Consider the following 25,987-nt stretch of genomic DNA (forward strand, 5'->3'; position numbering starts at 1 on the left):
AATCGGACTTGTACAAACAATGGAACATTGTTTAATTGTTTTTCTCCCCTGAATGCTACTGAAGCCATGGTTTATTTCTCAGTCAAAACTGACTTTGGTTGTGATGAGATCTGGCGATCTATTTTGGATTGGCCTCAGACTTTTAAACTTTGCACAGCGTTTAATTGCAGAAAAACTGCAATCATTTAGCCAGTTGTTTTGAGTCCTTTTGTTAGTACAAGTAGCGCTGTGATGAATGTCCTGACGCACATCTGCGGTTAGTGGGGAGTGGGTGTTGGAAAGACATGGTAGCATGTAGTCAGTTATTTATGCATGTGGCCCCTGCCAGCAATCAGGCTCTGTGTATCCTATCCCTGGCCCAGCCCTGGCAGGGGACCCACACGGGAACCTCCAGGGGTTCCTGATTGCTGGAGTTGGATGTGTGGCCAAGTGAAGGCATGGGATGGGAGGGACTTGCTGACCCAGCTGTATGGATGGCTTTTCCTGCTCACCCCTTAACTCTCATTTGCCCTGGGGAGTTTTCTTCCTTTTCTGATTCCTTTTTTTTTTTTTTTTTTAAAGATTTTATTTATTTATTCATGAGAGACAGAGAGAGAGAGAGGCAGAGGGAGAAGCAGGCTCCCAAGGAGCAGGGAGCCCGATGCGGGACTCGATCCCAGGACGCTGGGATCATGACCTGAGCCGAAGGCAGACGCTTAACCATCTGAGCCACCCAGGCGCCCCCTTTTCTGATTCCTTAGAGATGGAGAAGCTTCTTGGATTGGTGTCCATTTCCTTTAACGGAAGTAGCCCAATGAACTCTGGTTCCCAGAGTGCCAGTTAACACCGTGGGCAACATCTGTCGGCCCCTTAAGATTATAGGGGGAAAAAAAAAGATGAGTTCTCCTGGCAGGGAAGGGGGATGAGGCACCTCTGTTGTCTGATAGGTAGTGAGTTCCCATGATGTTCTACCTCCTCTGCTCACTGCTGGCACACATGGGAGGCTAGCTTATACAGCACTTAGGGTGGGCGCATGCACTCAGCAGCTGTTGAAGTGGGTAAATGTCCCAGTCTGAGGAGGTAAGGTGAGGAGAGGTTTCTCCATAAACGCGCCAGAGTCTTGAATCTCAAGCTTAAAAGTCAGGCCATTCATAGAAGGCCCTAATCCAGTCTGAGAGAAAACAAAATCCCTGACTCCAGGTCTCTGGTGGAACGTTCCAGAGTGGAGAGAGGGGTGGGTTTTCATGCATGAGGGGTGGTAGTTATGGAGGGACAGATTTCAATTAAATACTGCATAAGAGGGAACATTGCAAGATACGGAGCTCTGTAAAGATGGAAATTTAGATGCTGAGCAGCCAAGATATGATAGAAGCTTTACCCTCTTGCTGTAAACAACTATAAAACCCACACAAATTAATACAACAACCGTGTGTAGGTACTGGATTTGGAATGGGGATATTTGGGTGGACTCAGGTGAAGCAGATGAAGTTGAGAATCTTGAGCCTCTGAGTTATTCTGAGCTTCCCCCACCCCCAGTGGAAGCAGTTTACAGATTATGTCTGAGAGGATTCACTTTCCCTTGTTTAAGGACCCTGCTAAGGGCTGTTCCCTTGCAAGGCATACCTTTTCTCTTCAAGACCCACCCCACCTGCCTCTTATCGCCACTGGACTCACAACCGGCCTTAGAGTTCCATATACTTGAGCAGGGCAAGTACAAAGTCTAATCTGAGAAAATATAGCTTCTATACCACGAGAATGTCAAGATTTTGCTAAATTACATTGCAGCAGCTTGGGGATTACGTGCAAGAATGGATTCTAAGGATGGAAGACCAAAGAGAACAGAATATAACTTTTTATTGAGTTGATATGAGTGTACTTACCTGAGATTCGTGTGTTGGTTTTCAATGTGTTGGTTTGCGTAGCTGGAAGTGCCTGCACTTTACTTAGCTGTTTAAGTGAAACTGAGGCTTAATGATTATCCGCATTTAGTTAATTCCAGATGCCAGTACTTCCCTAGTGTGTTGCAAAGGAAGAAATAAAAAAGCTTAGGAGTAGGGGCGCTTGGGTGGCTCAGTTGTTAAGCGTCTGCCTTCGGCTCAGGTCATGATCCCAAGGTCCTGGGATCGAGCCCCACGTCGGGCTCCCTGCTCAACGGGGAGCCTGCTTTTCCCCCTGCTTGTGCTCTCTCTCTCTCTCTGCCAAATAAATAAATAAATTCTAAAAAAAGGCTTAGGGGAGATGTTGAAATAGATTTATTATGGACAGCCTGCACAGCCAACCACCCACTACATTCCCCACGGGGGTCCAGAGGCCATCTCCTTCCCTGTGACACTGGGAACTTCATTAGCGAGGGGAGCACTGCTATCCCTGAAAAGCTCTGTGGGTGCTCTCCCGTGTTGGCCACATACGATGATGAGAGCTGCCCCCATTGAAAGGAGCGCCCTGAGTCCTCTGGGGATGGTGAGATTGCAGAAGACCAGAGGCCAAGTGGTAGCACTTAGCTGCCAAAGATGTAGCAGGGTGTAGTTACCATGACAGACAGTAGGATGGAGTGTACCTCCTAGTTTTGACTCACAGGGGTCTTTGGCATTGTCTGGTTGTCCTAATGTCCCTAGGAATGAAATAGTGAGCATCCTACTAAAATGTTACTTGCTGTGTACAATGGAGAAAAACTCCAGGTCTGGTGTCCAAAAGTTGATTTGAATCACCAGGTTCTCTTATCCAATTTTCAGACTTAATTAGGAGAGGCCAGGTCCCCTTAAAGAAGGATGTTAAACAGATTCTATAAATCCTCCTCTAAGGCCTTCCCAGAAGGACCTCTGACCCTTTACTAGAGTGGCTCACTGTAGCCCACAGTTAAAGGGGGGCTTGCAGCGCTCAGGGCCCACGATCAGATCACAGTAAACCATGGGGCCCCTGGGTGGCGCCGTCAGTTAAGCATCTGACTCTTGATTTCAGCTCAGGTCATGATCTTGGGGTTGTGAGATCGAGTCCCGTGTCAGGCTCCACATTTAGCAGGGAGTCAGCTTGGGATTCTCTCTGTCCCTCTCCCTCTGCCCTTCCCCCTGCTCTCTCTCTCTGTCAAATAAATAAATAAATCTTTATCAAAAAATTCGCAGTGAATATACACATTTGGCAACTGGCAGAATCCCAACATCAGTTCGGTGACACATGGAGGAAGGGCTATTGTAAGAGGCAGGGTCACGTGGAAGCCCCTGGAACTTTCCTTTTTTACCAGGAGAGTTATCAGCTGCCATCAGTTTCCTCATAAATAATTGAAAGAGCAGTCACCTTGCCGTGGAGACGATTCATTTTCTTAGAAGGCAGCCTAGCCTAGTTTCACTTGAGGAAAGCATTTGCCTCCCTTTAACATGCCCTTGGCTCTACTCCTTTCCAAGTAACAGTGTGTCATTATTGTGCCAAGGAGTATATGGTCTCTTCCTGAGCTGGTGTCAACATAAACGTGTACAGCTGACCCTCAAACAACACAGATTTCAGCTGTGCAGATCCACCTATATGCAGATTTCTTTTTTAAAAAAAGATTTTATTTATTTGAGAGAGAGAGAGTGTGAGAGAGAGCACAAGCAGGGGGAGAGGCAGAGGGAGAAGCAGGCTTCCTGCAGAGCAGGGAGCCCGATGCGGGGCTCGATCCCAGGACCCCGAGATCATGACCTGAGCTGAAGGCAGATGCTTAACCGACTGAGCCACCCAGCCGCCCTGCAGATTTCTCTTATAGTACAGTCCCATAAATGTGTTTTCCTTGTGATTTTTCTTAATAACATTTTTTTTTTTCTCTAGCTTACTTTATTGTAAGAATTCGGTATTCAATACATAGGACATATAAAATATGTACGGTCAACTGCATTATCGGTAAGGCTTCTGATCAACAGCATGCTATTAGCAGTTACGTTTCGGGGAGTCAAAAGTTATGTGCAGATTTTCAGCGATGCAGATGGTCAGTGCTACCCCCTTCCACATTGTTCAAGGGTCAACTGTAGTTGTTTTTTTTCTTATTCTCAGGTGTCTCTCTGTTGGAGGGGAGATGGTTCTCTGTTCAGCTTGCTCCATCACGTCCCTAATTTGTAGATTCATTGATTCATTCTTCATTCAGCAAAGCTCTCGGAGGGCCTGATACTGCTTACCAGGCCTGTGCAGGGCACCAGGGGGTTAGATGAGTAAGCCAGGCGCTGTGTGCACAAGAGGGTGGCCTCAGGAAGGCAGATTGGAAGCAATTTCAGTGCAATAAACGTGACTACAGAAAAGTGCTGGGGGAAAAGAGTCCACCTTCTGAAAAAGTGCTCTCTAAACTGATCTTTGAGGAGTCAGTAGGTGCTAGGAAACATGGAATCCAGGCCTGAGCCCCATAGCTCGGGTCTGTGTTGCTGTCTGACAGACTGACACCTTAAAGGTGGGGAGGAAAGGGATAGTACATACGCACCGGGGAGCCAGAGGATAAGTCTTTGAGGAAAGTCCCTGGTTCTGTTTTTCCCTTCAGCATCTTTCCCAGCGCTTCCACCAAATGCAAGGTTTGTGTGGCGGCCACCTGTGCACACTGCCACCTTGTGGACAATGTAGGGATTACAGATCTAGAAATGACCTTGTTCCTCATTCATTAGTTCAATCATTCCTGATAATTCGAATGAACCAACGTGCTGGCACGAAGCACTCTCGGTTAGGAGATGAGAACAGAAATGGGTACAGATAATCACTGTGTGCTCAGAGGTATGAGTCTGTCTGAAGCCATGGGGTTCTTGAAGGAAATCAGGGAAGGCTTCACAGAGGTGACATCCAAGTGGGGTCAGGTAAGGAGAAAGGGTCTTTAGGGACCACCTCCAACATCCTCACTTTACAGAGAGTGAGAATGGGAAGAATGGGAAGAAACTTGCTCAAAGTTGCAGAGCCCTGCAGGGCAGAGCTGAGGGAAGGACCCAGGCCTCTGGGTGTCCCAGCACGGAACTCCTTTTCCAGTACGTGGTTGGCCTTCGGTTTAAATGGGTCCCCCTCCTGGTGCTCCAGAAATGGCCTTTGCAGGGTCAGATCTGCTGCTCCGGTCTGTCCCTGCGCAACCCCAACCCAGCAATTTGTCCCAGTCTCCCTTCTGGTGTGGTAATCTCATTCTGTGCATTCCATCTGTGAGCAATTGCAAAGCACCAAAACCCTCCCCAGGGAGGACACTGTGCCTAAGCCAGGATCTTGGCCCAACATGGGATGAGGGCCCAAGGTGTGTCCCTAGAATACCTATCCTCGGGGACTGGCATACTTCTTGGCATACAGGTACTTTGTAAATATTTGTGACAAGAACGAATGGGTGAGGGCAGGGGGAGTGGATGGCGCCTGAGAGGTGAGTCCAGATCTCCTGCTGACTTACCCAGAGTTGTGTCTAGTCTGGGAAGATAAACGGGGACGGGGCCCCATTGAGTTTGTCTTCATTCTGCCAGCAGGGGGAACCAGGCTTGTTTGTGTAGAGAGGGGGCAGGATTGGAATATAGGTTCGTTTCATTCTTTTTTGAAGTGAGAAAAATTGTCTCTAGTTAAGGGGCATACTTGCTCCAGAAAGCTGTCATTGCTACCTAGTAAAGAAATTGCACTAGATCATCTGGATATCTGGGTTCTTTTGTTTCTGAATTTAATAATTAAACCAGCCATATGTCTTTGGAATAAACAGAGGCTGTCCTGTGATAAGCTCCCAATGCTCAAGAAAGAAGCAGGGTCTTTGTGATGCACTGCTGAATTCCCTTCTGGCCTGTCACCAAACTCTGAACCCTGCTAAATACCCACCTGCAAGACAGTAAGCCTGCCTAGCCTGGGTTCTGGTGTAGTTATTCATCTCTTTCCTCACTCTCTCATTGCACAGCTCCTGGAAAGAGGTCTCTAGCGGAGTGCTATGGGGCTCTATTCAGTGCTTTTATTGGTTATGTAGATGAACTCAGCACAAGTATTCAAATGTCTCACAACTTCAGAAAGAATTAATGTGCATTGGATAGAAGAAGCAAATTTCAGAACGGTTTGCATAAGTTAGAATGGTAGAAATCAAATGTTGAAATGTTCTACAAATGCACATCAAGTTCTTTGTTTAGATTCAACACTAAAGTGAGAAAGCTTGAAAGAGAGAAAATGAAGTCTATCACATAGGGCTGCCTCCAGGTTCAGAGGGGCCATGTCTGGAGCATCGTAGCCACTCAGGAACGGGTCCTTATTACTGTGGATGAAATTTTGCTGAACTCGAGCATTTTAGGTCAGGCAATTTAGCTTTCTTCCCACTTTAAGGTGGCTGCCTTCCCAGCCTCCCCAGGGCAGTCGGTGGCAATTCAACAATTACCTTTCCTGAATGGTGTGAAGAGAGGAATTGTAGAATTGAGGGAAACCACCATTATAATCCAAGAATTTAAAATAGCCGTTTGAAGCCTGGGCAATGGAGTCAGGAAGCACCTGGCAGATGGAACCTCCCGGAAGAGATAGCATCTCCACGTGTCTGGAGGGAGAAGAGCTTTGCAGTTATTTTCTCTGAACTGTGTAGCCTGGATGCACCAAGAACTGCTTCTTCCAGGGAAGGAGAGGGCCTGGTTTTGGAGGAAACACATTTACAGTGTTTCTTTGTTTCCAGACAGCCAGTAACAGAGTCACATTGGACCTGATCCTCCTATGTCTCTTTCTCATTTTCCATTCGTCATTTTCAGTTTTGAGAATAAGCATTTACAAGGCCTCCCCTGTATTCCAGACGCTGAGTTGAACCGGATCTGGTCGTGGCTTCCAAGTCACCGTGATCTACGAGGGGAGCTGGGACTTAGACATGACAAACTGGGATGTGACTGTCTACCCCATTGGTACCCGGCAGAGAGTGGGCGCCCCCCAAATGGCTAATGTTCATCGAGTGCTTCCTGTGTGTCGGGCACCCTCCTAAAACACTTCGTGCGTATTGGCTCATTTCAACCTCAGGTGACCATGTAGCACGTACACCTTATCTCAGATTAAACCGAAGATCAGAGAGGGTAGCAGTGATTTGGTCAAAATTAGACAGCTAGTTCACAGTGGAGTAGGCCCCAAAGTCCACACACCGAACCACTGCCCCAGACTGCTTCTCCATACATATGTGTCACGGAGCACATAAAGAAGGCCTAATACATGCCATGAGAGATTCAGGCCATGCCAGGAGAAGCAAGATTACACCGTAGTGGCCCGGAGACACTTCATGCCAGATATTATGTAGGACTTGCTGAACAAGAACAGGGGTGATAAGCAGAAGGGGGAGAAGCTGTTCTTTGTAGGAGTAAAGGGATCAAACACAAATGGCCTGAATCTGGCAGTTATGGTTCTGTTAGCTGCCCGTGGGGCCCTCTCCTGCTCCACCAGCGCTGATTGGACCAGGGGTGTTACGGACTGAATTATGTCCCCCGGCAAACACATACCTTGAAGCCCTAACCGCGGGTGTTTTAGGCTGTGGCTGTATTTGGAGACAGGCCTTCTAAAGAAATAGTTAAGTTAAAATGAGGCCATCAGGGTGGACTCCAATCCAATCTGATTCGTGTCCTCCTAAGAAGGGGAGATTAAGACACACACAGAGAGAGAAACACACACCGGGGATGCACATGCGCAGTGGGGAGGCCGCGTGGAGACACTGAGGGGGCACTGCTCTGCAAGCCCAAGGGAGGAGCCTCAGTAGAAACCAGCCCTGCTCACACCTTGATCTTGGACTTCCAGCTTCCAGAACTGAGAAAGAACAAATTCTGTTGTTTAAGCCCCCGCCGTACGTGGTATTTGGTATTTGGAATGGCCGCCCTAGCAAAGTAAGACAAGGGCTGTATGACTGAGCCCAAGACAGAAGAACGAAGACTGACCTATGACCTGTGCACCTGTAAAGATAAACCGGGACAGAGCTTTGCTCTTAGCAGTTAGAACTGCGGGAACCCTGCAGAGGAGGGGGTGAACTGTGGGGGGAGAAGCTGAAAGGATACTCGTCAGGACAGTGCTGAGTCGAAGCCATGAGAGAGCAGAAACTATAAAAAAGCAAAGGGACTCACCATAGAGAGACTGAAGCAAAAGAATACCCAAAGAGAGAGAGACAAGAGAATGAGCGAGCCCTCGGCCACGGGGGTGGAGGAACCATTCCCAAGAGCAGTTTGAGTTTCCAGCGCCTTCGCAGGCTGGGCCCCAGGCCCTGCGGGGGAGTAATAGGAAACCCCGTTAACCCCAGGCACTTGGAGTGCGTGCCTGTTCCTTGCTCCCTGAAGATCCAGAGGAGCCTGGAAGCAGCGTCTGTCTCCCAGTGTTGCTGCAGGGGCCCCAGCTCCTTCCCTGTTGTGGCTGCACCATTGTGATGCAGCCTCCAGGCTGGCAGGAGGGAAAGGAGGAAGCACGCGCCCCCCACACACAGGTGAAGGGGTGCGTGAGAAGGGCCGGTGGCAGAGCGAATGGAGTGAGAGCAGGGGAGGGGAGCCTGGTGCTGCTGTCGCCTGGCCGAGCTGCTGAGGCGGGCGGTGACCCGACAGACAGGGATGCCCGGGGTCTCGTTCCCATTCGGCCTGGAAGACCTTTTGGAATCCGTGGCCATGGTGGTGCCCGGGAAATCTTAACTGGTTCTCAGCAGCAAGAGAGGAGTGTTCGGGCCTGATCAGGACGCACTACTCCTCAGGTCCCCGCGTCTGTCTGTGTGTTATTTGGTTCTCTGCTGACAAGCGCTCGGCTCTTGCTCTGTGTCTCGAGGCCAGCCTCCCGAGATAGGTGGTCTGCGGGGCAGAGCGTCCATCACAGATAATGGGTTGACGTAGTTTAGGACCGGCTGTCTTGGGCCGGGCATTTGGTCCCATCAGTGGTCCCCTGGGGCAGAGTCCTGTGGCATCAGGGTGGCTGCTCACGTCCCTGGCACCGCTCCGTGGGCACGACGGGCTTTCTGAGGCTTGGCCAGTCCTACAGTACACGTCCCTTCCCTAAACCTTAGTTTTCTTACCCTTAGCATAAAGGACTTGGGCCGCATGATGCTTACGGGTCCTCCACATTCTGTGCCGCGTCCGCTGGGGCAACATTCTCTGTAAAAAGAGGCCCGCGCTTGACTGGCTTAGGACAGAACTTTCTTTCTTGCTCACAGACTAGTGTGTGAGAGGACAGTTGGTGCAGAGAACAGATTCCCCTACAGAGTGATTCAGGGACCCAGGCTCCTCCCATCCCATTTCTTTAGGGCCTTGGAGTCCTAAGCCAGCAGATGGGGAAGGGGAAGGTGGAAAAGACACACTTGCTTCTTAGCTGTCTTGGCCCAGAAGTAACCACTGTCACCTCTGCTCACATTCATTGGTGAGCCTCAGCCCCAAGTCTGTTCCTAGAGGCCAGGGCCTGATCCTTCCTAGCAGCATCCTCACTTTATGGAAAGGGATCAGGAATCCTGGTGGACAGCTAGCCGGTTCTGCTGTGTGGGTGGGGTTCAGTTTTGAACTTGTCTCCAGCCTCTTCTCCTGGCAATGGGTGGCCTTCTCCAAAAAGAATCTTGAGGCCGGTGGTCTTAGTTTCCTAGTTTATTGCCTCGAGGCAGAGTCCTACTTTATTGCCTATAAAAATTTTTATAGCTAGCCCAAGAGGCCTTAGCTGCCGGGCAAAGTTCTGATAGCTCAGGGGGCCCTGTGCCCATCCCAGGGGGCTAACACAGATAGCAAGTGTCCAGGAGAGAGGAACGAGGAGGTAGTTCCTGCTTTGTAAATGAGAAAGCAGAAGGGGAAGAAGTGCAGAAAAATAGCCAGTTGTCTTCTGAAACAAGGAAGACGGCCACCTGCCCGCTTTCGATTCTCTGGTAAATATTTGACTGGATGTTTGCCTTTTCTCTGGGGTTTTTGGGTGCTGTGAAGAGAACTGGGCAGAACACCAGAATATCAGAAGCAGTCAATAACCAAGAGGCTGGAGAAGCTCGAAGCACAGCCCCGAGAAGCAGATTGTTCACTGGGGCCACATGCACCGCTTCCCCGCTGAGATGCTTTCCACAACCTCGAGGTGAGTTATTGGGGTCAGACTGAAGACGAGCCTGCTGGACAACTGCATGTTCTTGGCAACTGTCTTCTTTGATGTTGGCGACTTGTGGAAACTGGCAGAAAGGCATCAGGTTAGCTGACTTGTAGGTAGGCTGGCTAGGTGGACAGGAACCACGGATGGGTTCCTGGGTCAGTGAACAGATTTCTGTTTATCTCTAGTCGGAGCCAGAGTGGAATTGGAAGAGCCCAGGTATGGTGTTGGAGGAGCTGGGTTGGACTCCTGGCCCTTTAGTTTCTGGAAAATCTGAGTGCCTCAGTTTCCTCATTTATAAATCAGGTGTAATAACCCTGACCCACCTAAACCCCAGCTTTGGGAAGATCACATGAGGAGAGAATGTGAAGGGACTTTGAGACCTGACAGTCCGGTCCAAATGCCAGCCATTAAGAATTCTCACCCCAAATCATTGGAACTTAAATATTTCATCTTAAATGATCTAAGAATGGAAAAGACTAGCCCAAAATATGAGAGAAAGTAGAACTTTTACTTTCTGGTGTCCTAGTGTGTCTGGTTAGGTTGTCGAGGGGGTGCCGTGGAGGGTGAGAGGCAGGAGAGGAGTCGTGGACAGACAGACATGCCGGGGGTCACTTGGGAAAGCAGATACAGGCTTCCCCACTGTCCGCTACGAAACCTTTCAGAAGCCAGAATGCTATAAAGCCATTATGTGGAAGAACTTTTGAGTGCTCCCAGACCCCAAAATAACTGTTCTCAGGCTTTTCTGTTACCCTAAGACACATCTTGCTAACAGATGCACAAACTAAATGGAGATAAAGCACCAGGGCTCACGGACGCAGTTCAAAGCGCTGGTGGCTTGGTGGACATGTGTCTCCTGGGGTGTCTCCTGGGGAAGGGGTGTGACGGGGGTCCCTCTCACTCCCAGGGTCCCTGCTGCTTCTCTCCCGGCTTGCTGTGAAACAAACGCTGGACACTTTTTGCTTTTGGCCTTTTTTCGTAAAGGGGAAACTCCCCCGTGGATTTCTTTTGGCTAGTGGAACCAGGGACTCATGTAGGGCTTCTGTAAAAGGGAAGTGGCGTAATGTGAACTTTGGAAAAGCGGGGACGTAGCTGTCCCTGGAGCCCCAGGCACGGGGAGTGAGGGTGGGAGCCTGAGGGCAGGAGCCTGAGGACAGGGGGTGGAGAAGGACGTGGGGCAGGAAACAGACTGGAGGGTGGCCTGGAGGACAGGTGGACAGGGAGGGGAGTCAGCGGAGTGCTGGGGGACAGGAACCAGGAAGCCGGAGGGCATCCGTCTCTTTCTCCTCTGTCCTGCTGGGCTCCTTGGGCTGAGAGGGAGCAGGGTGGTGTGGTTGGAGGTGGACTTCAGGAAGGCCCCCCTGGTCACAGGGTAGAGGACGGACGGTGTGGGGGGCAGTGCAGGAGGCGTGAGATGTGGCAGGAATTCTACCCTGAATCCAGGTGAGGGTGAGGGAGAGGGTAGCTTAGACTGAGGCTGGGGGTGGGGGGCAGAGACGTGTCTGGATTCAGCAGGGATTGGAGAGTCCACCTGACTGGGCTTGATCTGGGGGTATATTGGAGAGTGTGCCTCTGGGTCTCTGGCTTGGCCGAATGGGGGGACAGCGGTGCCATTCCTGACATGAGGACCCCTGAGGAGGAACAGGTTGGCAGGAGTGTTTGGTTGGGACACGCAGGACTGGAGTGCTGTGGGATATCCAAAATGAGATGACCAGGAGGCAGGCAATTGGCTGTATGGTCTGGACTTAGAGTAAAAGTCTGGACTGCACCCAGAGAACGTGACTCACCCCATGGGGCTGTTGTGCCCTCTGGGCCCCTGACATTCTTTTGAAGTCAGCCCCGTGTCCCCCACGGCCTCCAGGTGTCCCTCCCAGGACCTCCTCTTTATCATGGTCATGGCCCTGCACCCAGGCTGGCTAGTCAGGCCCTTCGCACAGGGCAGGCCTCAGGCCTGAGCGTGTTGTCCATTCCAGAAGAGTAGGCATCACTGTTTTCTCTGAGGACCCCTGACATGGAGCCATTATCAATGTCTTAGTGTAATTTTAAAGATTTTACTTATTTATTTGTCAGAGAGAGAGAGAGAGCACAAGCAGGGGGAGTGGCAGGCAGAGGGAGAGGGAGAAGCAGGCTCTCCACTGAGCAGGGAGCCCGATGCGGGGCTCGATCCCAGGACCCTCGGATCATGACCTGAGCTGAAGGCAGACGCTTAACCAACTGAGCCACCCAGGCATCCCGGGCCTTAGTGTAATTTTAATGTGTGAGTCTGTTTCCTGTTTAGAAAATAGAAGAAGTGTTCACATTCCAGCTCTCCCACTCACTAGCTGAGTGGGTTTGGGCATTTACTTCATCTCTCTAAAGCTTCAGTTTTCCCACCCATGAAGTGGGAATAGGAATCCATGCTGCACAGGTTGTGAAAGATTCAGTAAGATAATAACTTATCTTTATTCTCCTTTGCTTTCACCTCGCCCATTCCTTTGAGGTTTCTGCATAGCTAGGAATGGCCAGCCCGGGTGGGTGTGTATGGGGGTGTTTTCATCCATGTCTGGAAAGTTCAGAGAGGGTTACCATGAAAAAAATTGGTGATTGAAGAAGACAGAAGCCCATTTTTCTACTCCCAACCATTCCTAACTGTCCAATAAAGCAATGTACATTTTCATTTCTTCTCACTTAATAAGACAACAATAATAATAGGTAGCATTTATTGAAGGTTTATCATGTGCTAGACATCGGGCTGGCATTCAACCCATTCCACAGACAGGCAACTGAGGCTGCAGGAGGAGAAATGATTGACCCCAGGTTGCAAGGTATTTGATGCCAAATCCCAGGCTCTTCCCTCCAGACAGATCTGAGGTCCCACATGAGCATGAAAACACTCCATACATGCGCTCTAAAGGAGGTTACCGATCAGAGCTGACTATTTCTAGCTGAAAAGCAAGGGCAAAATGAATGGGAGTAGTCAAGGCAAAAGAGAAGGAAATGGATTTGGACACAGAGAAGACAGAAGCCCTGGGGCCACCTGTGTGGGTTTTATGATAGTCATGGACTTAATTTTATTTTGTTTAAACAATTTAAAGTCTTAAAATTGGAAGTGTACACATTTATACAGAAGAAGAGGGAATAGTATATCGAACCTGCCTATTCCCATCACCGAATCCCACAGCCAGTCTGGTTTCGTGGGCCCCCCCACCTGCTCCCCCGCTCTAGACAGCCTATCATTTCGTCATGCATCTCAGGTGTGAAGGAAGTTTGCTTCCCCCCATGGAACTCTTAAAGCTGTGCAGGAATGACCTGGTGCACAAGGTCAAAGCTTCACAAGCCCCTGTGCGTCTCCAGTCTTCATCCGAGAGCATTCAGACTGCCATGGCCACAGGCATGGAATATGACATCGAAGAGTCCTAAAATGTGACAGAAAGTTCTTTTTTTTAAAAATTTTTATTATGTTATATTAGTCACCATACAATACATCATTAGATTTTGATGTAGTGGTCCACGATTCATTGTTTGCGGATAACACCCAGTGCTCCCTGCAGCACATGCCCTCCTTAATACCCATCACCAGGCTAACCCATCCCTCCACCTCCCTCCCCTCTAAAACCCTCAGTTTGTTTCTCAGAGTCCATAGTCTCTCATGGTTCATCTCCCCCTCTAACTCCCCCCCTTCATTTTTCCCTTCCTTCTCCTAATGTCCTCCATGCTATCCCTTATGTTCCACAAATAAGTGAAACCATATGATAATTGACTTTCTCTGCTTGACTTATTTCACTTAGCATGATCTCCTCCAGTCCTATCCATGTTGATGTAAAAGTTGGGTATTCATCCTTTCTGATGGCTGAGTAATATATATATGGACCACATCTTCTTTATCCATTCATCTGTTGATGGACATCTTGGCTCTTTCCATAGTTTGTCTATTGTGGACATCACTGCTATAAACATTGGGGTGCACGTACCCCTTCGGATCACTACATTTGTATCTTTGGGGTAAACACCCAGTAGTGCAATTGCTGGGTCGTAGGGTAGCTCTATTTTCAACTTTTTGAGGAACCTCCATACCGTTTTCCAGAGTAGCTGCACCAGCTTGCATTCCCACCAACAGTGTAGGAAGGTTCCCCTTTCTCCACATCCTCGCCAACATCTGCCGTTTCCTGACTTGTTAATTTTTGCCATTCTGACTGGTGTGAGGTGGTATCTCATTGAGGTTTTGATTTGGATTTCCCTGATGCCGAGCGATGTTGAGCATTTTTTCATGTGTCAGTTGGCCTTTTGGATGTCTTCTTTGGAGAAATGTCTGTTCATGTCTTCTGACTGACAGAAACTTCTTCTTCTTCTTTTTTTTTTTTTTAAGATTTTATTTATTTATTTGAGAGAGAGAGAATGAGAGACAGAGAGCATGAGAGGGAGGAGGGTCAGAGGGAGAAGCAGACTCCCTGCCGAGCAGGGAGCCCGATGCGGGACTCGATCCCGGGACTCCAGGACCATGACCTGAGCCGAAGGCAGTCGCTTAACCAACTGAGCCACCCAGGCGCCCCAAGACAGAAACTTCTTAAGTGACGGTCCACATTGCCAGGGTTTGAGTCCTGCTGGCTCCACCACTTACTAGCTGGGGAGGCTTGGACAAGCTTCCGGACCTTTCAGTGCCTCTGTTTCCTCATCTGAGAAATGGGGTGAATAGTGCCTCTGTCACAGGGCTGTCATGAGGACGAAGTTCGCTAATGTACAGCCCTAAAAGCATAGCTTGGTGCACAGTGGGCCCTCGAGAAATGTCAGCCGTCCCTCCACCCACTGAGGGAACGTTAGTGAGCGCCTGCTGGGGCCATATGCTGGGCCAGGAGCCGGGCTCATAGACATGAATAGACATGAAGGGTCTCAGCCCCCAGGGAGCTCCCCATCCAGTGGGGATGCGGACCCAGGAGGAGACACTTCCCAGCAATGGGCTGGCTGCGATGACAGTGGGCTGTGCCCCAAGCAGTTCAACCTTCTCGATTCACAAGTGACCAGACTGAGACATGTGGGTCCTCTGGGCCCGAGGAGCCACGGCACTCAGCAGCAGAGCTGGGTGGCCTCGAAGCAGTCGTTCCTGGCCAGTCCTCTTTACGTGAGGGTCTCAGAAGCCAGCGGCTCTGGAGGGCAGCGGGGCTCTTCTGGGCCCAGATGCTGTGCTTTGGGCCCCCCTGCTAGCAGCATGGAAGTGGGAGGCGGGTCATGGGGCCAAGTGTGGGCGGCCGCTGTGGCTATGGGTTAACCAGGTGAAGGACTTCAGTCCACTGCATGGTCAGGGGGCCAAGGGCAGGGGCTTCCCTGCTACCCCCTGCCTAGCAGGAGACCAGGGATGCCAGGCTGTGCCGTGCAGTGGATTGAGAAGGGCTCAAGGACAGACACTCCAAGGACAGAGGAGCAGACAGGGTCTGGGGTCTGAGGAGGTGGAAACATAGCCAGCAAGAGGACCTTTTCAGCCCAGCAGCAGGAAAATCCCTTTTCTTTGGTCAGAACCGTGCAAAAGCAGGAACAGGATGGAAAAGAACATCAGCTCTCATTGAGCATGAGGTGGGCACTTGACTCACTGTGTCTAATCGTCAGGATAGCCTGGAAGGAAGGCATTAGACCCACTTTCAGGATGAGGAGGAGTAAGGCCCAGAGAAGGCATGGCTCACCCACGGTCACAAAGCGGCTGAGTGGTGGGGCTGGGCTGGCTCTCAGGTCTGTCTGGCTTCAGTCCCTCCAGACCCCGCTGACACGGTGAGATGGAAGGGTGGGCTTTGTGGGGGAGAGGATGCCCCTCCGCCGGAAGTGCCCAAAGGAGACATCTTGGCTGCTTGGGTATGGGTGTGGCGGGGAGGGTCCTAGAAGGCGTTCAAGCATCTGAAGGGGTTGGATTCCAGAGCCTTCTGGTGACTGGGTGGGAGTCTGTGGTTCCATGACTGGGTGGATGAGAGCATTTTCCGTCGGGGGTGGACAGGACACAGCTGTGCCACGTGCAAGCCCACCACACCCAGTACTGCGTATTTCTCATTCTCCCTCTCCCCTCCTCCCCCTTCCTTCCTTCCTTTTTCATTCATTCATTCAGCACCCACTTGGATTTGTTATGTACCTTTCCGAAGTCAGAAGCTAGGTAGGAGTAGGGCTGAGATGGCAGATAGTTGGGGTTTAAAGCTGAGTGAAATGTTTCTTGCTTTGGAAAGGCCCAGGCTAAGAGTGAGAGCTCAGACCTGAAGAAGGCACCTGCAACAGGAGGTGATGAGTGCCAGGGAGCCACGTGGCTGAGGAGCTGCGGAGAGTCCTTTCCCAGGGGAGCGCCGAGGGACGGACTCTGGCACCAGGGAGATGAACCAGGGCCAGGAGGCTGGTTCAGTGTCCCAAAGGGCAGGCTGATAAGGGCCTGAGCTAGAGTTTCCAGATGATCTCACCTGCAAGGCCTGGTGTTTGGGAACCCCTTGGTGCAAGGACAAATGCTTGTGGAGGGTGCCGTGAGTCAGAGGCCTTCAGGGATGGGGGGCCCCCTGCCCTCGTGATCACCTCCTAGTCAGGGTTTTTTTTTTTTTTTTTCAAGCAACTGATTGAGAAGCATTAATGGGCTGTAAAATTAATTTAGTGGTTATGACCAGCATTTTACAAAATAGAATGGGCCAGAACAAAATGAAGAGAATTAAATCAGATTAAAAATACTAGAGGACACCGTGCATATGAAGGGTATTTTGTTGTGAAAATTTGTTTTACGTGGGTACACACGCATACACACACCTGTGAACTGGGTCATGGCTATAGTGTGTACTTGGCCACAGCTATGACTTGTAGTCAAAAAACTTAAAAACACTGAACTGATCCGATCTCCTCATTTTCTCCTCATGGGAGAAGAGGTTAGGTTGGGGCTCTGGCCCCCTCCTGTGTTTTTTCCTCTAAACTTCTCTTTCTCCCAAAGCATAATTTATATTGACATCAGTTTCCAGACTCAAACATCCTCATTATTCTTTTTTTTTTTTTTTAAAGATTTCATTTATTTATTTGACAGAGAGAGATATAGCGAGAGAGGGAACACAAGCGGGGGAGTGGGGGAGGGAGAAGCAGGCTTCCCGCTGAGCAGGGAGCCTGATGTGGGATCATGACCTGAGCTGAAGGCAGATGCCCAACGACTGAGCCACCCAGGTGCCCCGAACATCCTCATTATTCTTGCCCATGCCCATGCCCAGAGCCAGGGCCACGTCTGCCCAGTGGTGGGCCAGGGAATGTGTAACAATTGGCTCTCTGGAAAAAAAAAATACATGTTTAACATAAGTTGTACTGACATAACAGATGTATCAAACAACTTACAAATAATGAAATATACAATGCTCTTTATTACAGATTCCATACAGCCAATTAATTCTCATGGAATGCTTTCATTGGTTTTTGCTGAACTCTTTTATCTGTAGCCAACCTGCAATTGATGAATAGGCATCGTTTTGACATGAATGTTATTTGATCGTTTTATTTACATTAATGAGTAAGACAAATGTGAAACAATGAAGACAAGGGTTAGGTCAGAACTTCACTTGTTCATCAATTGACGGAAACTATTTCTCTAAGATGAATGGGATAAGGGTTTTCGAATTCTGGAAGACTATTTCCTCAATTTTTTTTTTTTTTTTTTTTTGGCTATTCACAGTGTCATGGCTACAAACATACGTTCAAATGTAATCTGCATTATTAACATTTTCTCTGCCGCTTTATAGACACTCTACAAAACAGTAAAGCAAGCCCTGATTTGTAGGTTTGCCAATTTCCATGGTGTAAATATTCCCAACATGATATAAATATTCCCAACTTGATGTTGGTGAACTTTGAGTGTGGGAAGAGATGCTCAGTGGCACGCTGTCACTTAGTTTCCATCATGCGGATGCAATAGATGTAAATAACCTCAAGAGCATAGATGACAGTAACATCATTAGAAAGTGATGGGTTTTGAGTCTTTATTACCTTTCTTTTTTTTTTTTTAAAGATTTTATTTATTTATTTGACAGAGAAAGACACAGCGAGAGAGGAAACACAAACGGGGAGTGGGAGAGGGAGAAGCAGACTCCCTGCCGAGCAGGGAGCCCGATGCGGGACTCGATCCCGGGACTCCAGGATCATGACCTGAGCCGAAGGCAGTCGCTTAACCAACTGAGCCACCCAGGCGCCCTGTTACCTTTCTTTTTAATACAACTTATTTAATGATAAGTTTATATAGTTTATTTTTTAACAGTGGTGGTGTTGAACAACTGGCTGGCAAAATTCCTGATAATGGGAGGGTTCCAAGCTGGTACAAGCCAGCCTGAGCACACTCTTACATCTGCCGCAAACTCTGGCAGAATCGCAGGGAGGCTGTGTGTGAGGGGACTGATGGGTTCGCGGAGGTGGGTCAGGGCTGGCCCAGAATCAGACACCCCAACACACAGACTACTACATTGCTGCAGGCATCACGTGGACGGGCAGGCACCTGCACACGTAGGTACCTAGATACATGCACACGAGCGTGCACACCCACACCCCCCCACACACACCTCTTCCTCCTTCCCTAATCCTTCTCTGCACTGAGCAGCTCTGCTGCTGCCCACCCACGAGGAGGCCAGTGCCGGAACTCACTGAGTATGCCTCAGATAGTCCTGGGCATCCTGACTTTGTCTGCTCACTGGCCCGCTCTGGGCCTCAGATTCCTGAGAGAAGTTCCCTTGGATTTTTTTTTTTCTCTAAAGTATTTACTTACTCTTGAAAACTTGATAGTTGGAACATGAAGAAAGCATTCTTCTGCTTAACCAGCTCAGAGGGAGTTGACGTCGACCAAATGCATAGACCCAACATTCCCCCCTGACAGTTCTTTTTTTTCTTCATATTTATTTTATTTTTTTAATTTAAATTCAATTAACATATAGTATATTATTGGTTTCAGAGGTAGAGATTCATCAGTCTTATACCCAGTGCTCATTACATCACATGCCCTCTTTAATGTCCATCAGCCATCCCCCCACCCACCTCCCCTCCAGCAACCCTCGGTTTGTTTCCTGTGGTTAACGTCTCTTATGGGGGCGCCTGGGTGGCTCACTCGTTAAGCGTCTGCCTTCAGCTCAAGTCATGATTCCAGGTCCTGGGATCGAGCCCCGCATCGAGCCCCGCATCGGGCTCCCTGCTCTGCGGGAAGCCTGCTTCTCCCTCTCCCACTCCCCCTGCTTGTATTCCCTCTCTCGCTGTGTCTCTCTCTGTCAAATAAAAAAAAAAAAAAAAAAAAAGAAAAGTCTCTTATGGTTTGTCTCCCTCTCTGATTTCATCTTGTTCTATTTTTCCCTCCCTTCCTCTATGATCCTCTGTTTTGTTTCTTAAATTTAACAGCCATTGCTGAGCCTCTCCGTGCCGGGAGCTGGGCTGACCGTGGGAATCAGGGCTGAGTCTGCCGCAGGCTGGGCGCCCAGGCACCTCTAGCAGCTCCAAGGAGGCCCGTGAGCTGGCAGCTGGGGCTGGGAGGATGGTCACGTGCAGCCTCACCTTCTTCCGGGTGGGGTGTGAAGCCTCTCCTGGCTTCAGTTCCTCATTTTTAAAAGGAGATAACACAGCCTGCCCCCCCCCCAAGATTCCTGCAAAGATTAGATAATCCAAAATAGCAGAACGACGAGGCCATAGCGACACATAATTAAGTGACACATCCATTAAGGAAAGTTGTTATCATATATCATACCGTAACTTATTTCCATAGTGATAATGTGAGGGCCAATGGAAGCAGAAGGATTGTGGGAGCACAGAGACCCCACCTCCCACTGACATGGGATCAACGGGCGGGGTGGGGGGTTGGAGAAAGGAGCTGGGAATTGGGATGCCCCATGTTCTAGATGCACCAGCTATGTAGCACACCTCATATTGGCCTTCATAGCATTTTATTAAGAATTGTTTAATTAAAGATTTGTAATTTGTGCCACCACAAACCTTGCATGTTTTGCCTTTATGCTGATTTCACACACATCTTCACTTCAGAATGCTGTTGTATGGCTTAGGGACAACCGTTAGTTTTTTCCCTGATCACAGAGCAACCCATTCATTCATTCAACACGTGTTTATTGCCTCTGCTTGGTGCAGACACTGTTCTTAGCACTCGGATAGATGGACACAGCTGTCAAGCGGCATATCTCTGGGTACTGCAATTCAGAAAAAAGTCACGAGAAGGCAGTAGAATGACCTCAAATCCCACTACCCAGAGATGACCGCTCTTCACAACTTGGGATCAAGCAGGAATTTTCTTTCACTTAACAGTCCAAGGCATCCACACATTTCCAAGGCATCATCCGTGGAGAGCGGGTCTTCTACATTTGGGGCTGTTGTTTTGCTGCAGGCCTGTGGACGGTCGCCCTTCAGCACACCTGCCCACCAGCCCTGGGCCTGCCAGGAAGGGGTCTCAGCGGCTTTCGAGCTTGGGTTGCCCGTAGTAGGTGTCATATGTTCATGGCGGTGGCTGCCGGAGAGGGTGTGGAGCCCAGGGGGACCAGACGCCACAGCTGTGGACCCGTTAGCTAGAGAGCTGCTCTGTCCACCCTCCCTGAGCTCACCTGTTTCCAGCTACTGCCAGACCAGTTCTCGGCTCAGCCCTTCGAGCAGGAGACAGGCCTGCTGGTGAATCTGTGTGGGCAGCCACCCATCCAGAAGAGTCTGATGGGTCCATATATATTGACACGAGAAATTTCCTTTCCTTAGTAAATGCATTTTCTTTCCTTGGTTAAATGAAGAAATCAAGTTTCGTCAGATCCCATTTTTGCTTAACGCTATAGAGGTTATAAATATGCATAGTTATGGAAGGAGAAAGGGCTTTTATTTATTACTATATACATTTGTACATAATTTGAGTTTTTTGCAATGAGCATATGTTACATTTCAAATGTTATATACATGCGAGAGAGAGATTGACAGAGTGAGGGATAGACAGAGAGAATCTGAGCCTATCTTTAGGCACCTTTTTGAGTACTTCCTTAGCTTGTATTTTTCAGAAGTAGAATTCCTAGAAGTGGAATTGCTGTATTTGGAAGGTTCTTTGTGTATATGTTGCAAAATTAATTCACAGAATGTTTATACCAGTTAACACTCTTACTACCAGTAAATGGATACTAACTTGTCTTAACCTTCAATAATACTGGGTAGTATTTTCAATAATTCCCAATTTAATAGATAAGATAGCATTTTATCTTAATTTCTCTTCTAATCTTGATCTTATTTTTTTCTCTTCCTGTAGTTTGTTGGAGTGATTGAATTTTCTTTCTTCCATAGATATTTTTTAATATACAGGTTTACACTGTATTTATATTCTTCCAGCAATTACCTGTGAATTTTTAACATACTTACTTAGAACTGCATTTTTCTTATAATGCCCAGCAAGAGAAAACAGTTTTCTCCATCATCCTGCTAAGCAAGAGAATGTGATGGTGCTGTTCTCCCCTCTGTGTCCACACTTGTTCCCACCCCTCCCCTCCCCGCTATGGGATATCACCTGGTATTTTACCTCCAATTTGGCATTTCACATATTATGTGTCACAATAACTACTCACTGAGATATTTATTTAGAGAAAGCATGAGCAGGGGGTGGGGGGGGGGTTAGGCAGCAGAGGGAGAGGGAGACAATCCCCAGCAGACTGTGCTGAGTTCAGAGCTGGACGTGGGGCTCGATCCCACAACCCTGAGATCATGGTCTGAGCCAAAATCAAGAGTTGGATGCTTAACCGACTGAGCCACCCAGGTGCCCTGATATTTAACAATATATTTTACTCATTTCTCTGTTAGGTGTTGCTTCTTCCTAGAATCCTTTCTTATTTCTTGAGAATTTCTTCCACTTTTTTTTCCCAGACGGTCTTTTGCAACCTTGTGTTTCTAAGAATGTTATCTATATGTAAAGATATATCTATAGATAGATCTAGATAGATATATCTTTATAAATGTCATATATATTTATATATGTATGTATTTATTTAAATGTATATTTTCTTAAAATCCTGTGCTGGGGGTTAACAGTAAATTCTGCCAATTTTTTTTGCCTGCTGTTCCTCTTTGTGCCCCTCTGTTTCCTCCTAGATTTATGCTTCTTATAAAGGATTTCCTGTAGTAATGAGCTCAGAGAGGTTCCGACTTAACTTTGTCTCCTTAAGAGCAAGTTGCCCCTTCTAAAGTTTTTGGCTCCCTTTTGTGGTGTAATCTTCCCTCAAATGTTTGATGGCTCTTGATTGTGTGCTCATCTTTGTGACTGAGTGGCCACTGGGGTGCCTGCTTTCTGGAAGATGGCTAGTCCTAAGGCTGCTGTCAGGGCAGTGGGTTGGGGGAGGGGAGGCACCACTAGGTGGAGTACCTCCGGGGCTGGTCATCTGGGAGGTGAAGCTCCTGGTCCCTGTGATCCAGAGCACTGCCTCTCTTTCTCTCTGTGACCCATATACGCTAATCCTGGGGACAACCTCTATTGCCCCTGGCTGTCAGCAGAGAGGGGAGGACAGCTGGGTCTCTGTGAGACCCCAGTTCATCATTCGGTGGGCTGTTGGCAACCCTGTCCTGCTTCCCCTCTTACATTATGGGTGTAGAGCCCTTTGTGTGGCCCCACAGTGTGTAGCCTTGTTGGCTTATGCTTTTTCTCTTTGCTGTTATTGATTTGACAGAGAGAGAGCGTGCACGTGCACAAGCAGGGGGAGGGACAGAGGGAGAGGGAGAAGTAGACTCCCTGCAGAGCAGGGAGCCTGACATGGGGCTCGATCCCAGGACCCTGGGATCATGACCTGAGCTGAAGGCAGACGTTTAACTGACTGAACCACCCAGGCGCCCTTCTTTGCTGTAATCCTAATTGCTCTCCATCATTCAGGGTCTTCTAGTAGTTTCTGTCCCTGATAGATCTCCTTCTTGCTTTCAAATATCTCTGTTTTCTTTCTTTCTTTTTTTTTTAAAAAAAAATAACATCTTTGTCATTTTGAGGGTTTCGTGTGGGATGGGCAGACTGATGTACATGCTCTGTGTGCTTCCTGAGAGCAGAAGTGTGATCTTTATGGTTCTATCACATTTCTGGGTTCCCTCACCTTCCCCACCACTTCTAGGATCTTTCAGACCCGTGGCTACACATACCTGGGGAATATCGGGGTTTTAAAGAACTGCAGGGGAAGGTGCCCTGCTCACGGGTTTCCCCGAGGAGTGCTCTCCCCTGAGACCTCTGAGGGAAGGGCAGGAGTTGGGGGGGAGGAAGCCTGGAGTCGAGATGGAGGGAGACAGAGTCTGCGCAGATCTGCGAGTGGCCGTGAGGGTGCAGAGGGCATGGAGTGGAGTCCGAGCAGTAAGAACAAAATATGGGGGATCCCAGAAAGGAGAGGATCCCTGTCAAGAGAAGTCATAGAACTGCCATGTTGTGTTTTAGACCCGAGGCCCCAGCATCCCACTCCTGCAGCCTGGGGAGAGGACACAGTCCACCGCTGGTGGTCCAGATGCCCGCGGTGTTCCTGTGAAGTTAGTGAAGCTCCAACCTCCCTGCACAGGGAGGCCCTTCCAAGGCTTGGCGGCGAGGGGTGGGCACCTTAGTTAAGTGTTCACATGGCGGTATGTTTTCTGGAAAATACGAAAAGTAAGAGGATTTCATAGTTTTATTTGAAAAGGATGTCCAAATTAGATAAGCGTTGGGCCTCACAGAGCCTGAGTCTGTCCCCAGCTGTGTCATCAAGAAAGGAAGGAGCTAGGGGACCTGGCTGGCTCAGTGGAGCATACGACTCTTCGTCTTGGGGTCGTGAGTTTAAGTCCCATGCTGGGTGTAGAGATTACTTAAAAAATAAGTTAATTAATTTGAAAAAAAGAATGAAAGGAGTTAGATCTGGTTAGCAGGACAGTTGGATAATCAGGCTGGAGAAAGAAATATGGATGAAGATGAATCCACATAGGGAAGACACATTGCAGGTAGGCAGTGCTGGCCCTGAGGAAGCAAAGTTAAAAAAGATCAGATGATCTGAGTGGGGTACAAGCCAAGCTCCTGCTGGCGATGCTCAAGGCTGATGGGTCAGTGATTATAGCAGTGACTGATGGTGTGAATGTGGTTTTGGCTGTTTTTCAGAACCAGGCGGCTGAATGGCACCTGTGTCAGCTCGGTGGACCTGGAGCTCTTCCTCCATTACTCCCTCATCCCATCAGTAAGTAAAGGCAGGGGAAAGCATGGAGTGGAGGGGAGGGGAATTGGGTCACTCCCATATATAGACTCCCGAAGAGGCCTGAAAAGGTCAGCAGAGACATCAGCTGAATTTCCTCGACTTTCTCTCTTGCATTATGCGCCAAAAAAGCAGGCAGAAGAAGGCTTTTAAGGGCCAGTGAGTCAAGGACACTGGTTTTTAGGGGAGTTAAAAAAGGCTCTTCTAAGGAAGCAATGACAGCCAAGGTCTGTTGGGAGATGTGGTAAAGAGCCTCTCAAGCGGGGGGGGGGGGGAAACACGTGCAAAGGCCCTGTGGAGGAGGGGAATGGAGAGCATGAGGACCTGAGAGGGCTGGTATGACTGGAGTGGGGAGCTGAGGTGGAGGTGTCTGGGCCTGGGTCAGGTGGAGCCCTGTGGGGCTCTGTGTGAAGGAGTGGTGTCCGCATTCTAAGTGCAGTGGGAAGTAACTGGAGTGTTTCCAGTGTGAAGCTGGTGTGATCAGATTTCTGTTTTGAAATGAACTTTCTGGTCACATTGAGGGGATCAGGTTGGAGGTGGGCCGGAGAGGAGATGGTTGCAGATTTTAGCTCATCCTGGATGGTGGTGGTCAGCTCAAGATGTTTGGGAGGTAAGGCGATAGGACTGGGTAATGTGTAGGATAGAGAAGTTAGGGAGAGGAAGAGTTGAGGATGACGTGGTTTTCGTAGCTTGCACAGCCAGAAGAATGGTGGTATCTGCCATTCACTAGTTAAGGAGAATCAGAAGAGATCAGGGTTTGGGGTGGTTGAAGGAACAGGGCAGGAAGGCAAATCATGAATTCCATTTAAGACATACTGAATTTAAGAAGCTTTCAATACGTCAAAAAGAAATGCCAACTCTGTAGTTCAGTGAACAGTTACGGAGCTCATGGATAAGGTCCGGGCTGAAGAGTCAAGTGTGTGAGTCTTCTGGGCATTGGTGGCCATTGTCAGCATGAATGTGGGTGAGAGGATCCAGTAATAAGAGGAGGGGTCCTTGGACTGAACTAGGAGGAGCTCCCGACTTTAGTGGTTGAGGAAAGAATAATCCAGCAGAGGAGGCTGAGAGGTAATGGAGAACACCCAGAAAAGCACAGCTGATGGAAGCCTAGGGAAGAGGGTGTTTCTAAGAGGAGGAAGTGGTCAACACTGTGGAACACAGCGGAGAGATCAAGCCAGATTTGGGCCTCAAGTTTCCACTGGATTTGGTAATTTGGTAATTTGCGATTTTGGCCAGAGCTCTTTCCATGGATAGGGGTGAAGCCAGGTTAGGGGGTTGAAGAGCAAGTGAGAGGTGAGGAAATGAAGACTGCGAGAGTAGACAGTTGTCAAAAGGTTTCTAGTAAAAGGGGAGAGACAAAGGGCATCAAGGATTGAGAATATGATTGAATCCACAGTGGTGGGGGTGGGGGGTGGGGGTGGGGAGCGAGTAAAAAAGGATTTGCAACCTGACAGGTATTATCCCCTTTTTACAGATGAGGAAATGGAGATTCAGGGAAGTTTGGTCTCTCTTCCAGTCAGTCTGTGGGGGAGATGAGATTTGAACCTGTTCAGGGCAACACAGAGGAAAGCTCAGTACAAAACTGAGCTTTCTGGAAGCTCAAGGGTGCATGCAGCCAGCTCTCGGACTCGGGGTGGGGGGTGGTGGTCACAGACACTCTGCGCTCTCTGCTCACCCTCACCTTCTCTTCCAGGGAAGGCTCCAGGGCCGCACTGAGGATGAATGTTCCCGCTGACACTCTCATCTTCTCTTCCCATAGCTTTTCATCATTTTGGTCTTGTCCTTTCTCCAAAGGCGAGAGCACCGTAAACAGAGAGACGACACTTCTCACCTCCTGGGGAACCGCTTTGAAATCATCATGTGAGTGGAGCTAGGGCTGATCG

General features: G+C 49.0%; 1 protein-coding gene across 3 annotated transcripts in view; it reads left to right on the plus strand.

The window, feature by feature from the left end:
* The window catches only part of LOC123849807 (stimulated by retinoic acid gene 6 protein-like), a 62,764-nt gene that overhangs the window by 857 nt on the left and 35,920 nt on the right, over positions 1-25,987 (plus strand). The window contains exons 2-4 of one of the 3 annotated variants that reach the window (XM_045882728.3): positions 9,810-9,951; positions 24,014-24,089; positions 25,864-25,964. In XM_045882728.3, the coding sequence (XP_045738684.1) occupies positions 9,911-9,951; positions 24,014-24,089; positions 25,864-25,964 (218 nt within the window). In that variant the 5' untranslated portion in view covers positions 9,810-9,910. Of the gene's footprint in view, positions 1-9,809; positions 9,952-24,013; positions 24,090-25,863; positions 25,965-25,987 lie in introns of those variants that run through there. The other 2 variants (XM_045882729.3, XM_045882730.3) reach the window with 2 other exon arrangements.

The sequence above is a fragment of the Mirounga angustirostris genome, unplaced genomic scaffold, assembly GCF_029215605.1.
Source record: "Mirounga angustirostris isolate CCGP_5_RB_7025 unplaced genomic scaffold, mMirAng1.0.hap1 SCAF_15, whole genome shotgun sequence".
Taxonomy (NCBI): Eukaryota; Metazoa; Chordata; class Mammalia; order Carnivora; family Phocidae; genus Mirounga; species Mirounga angustirostris.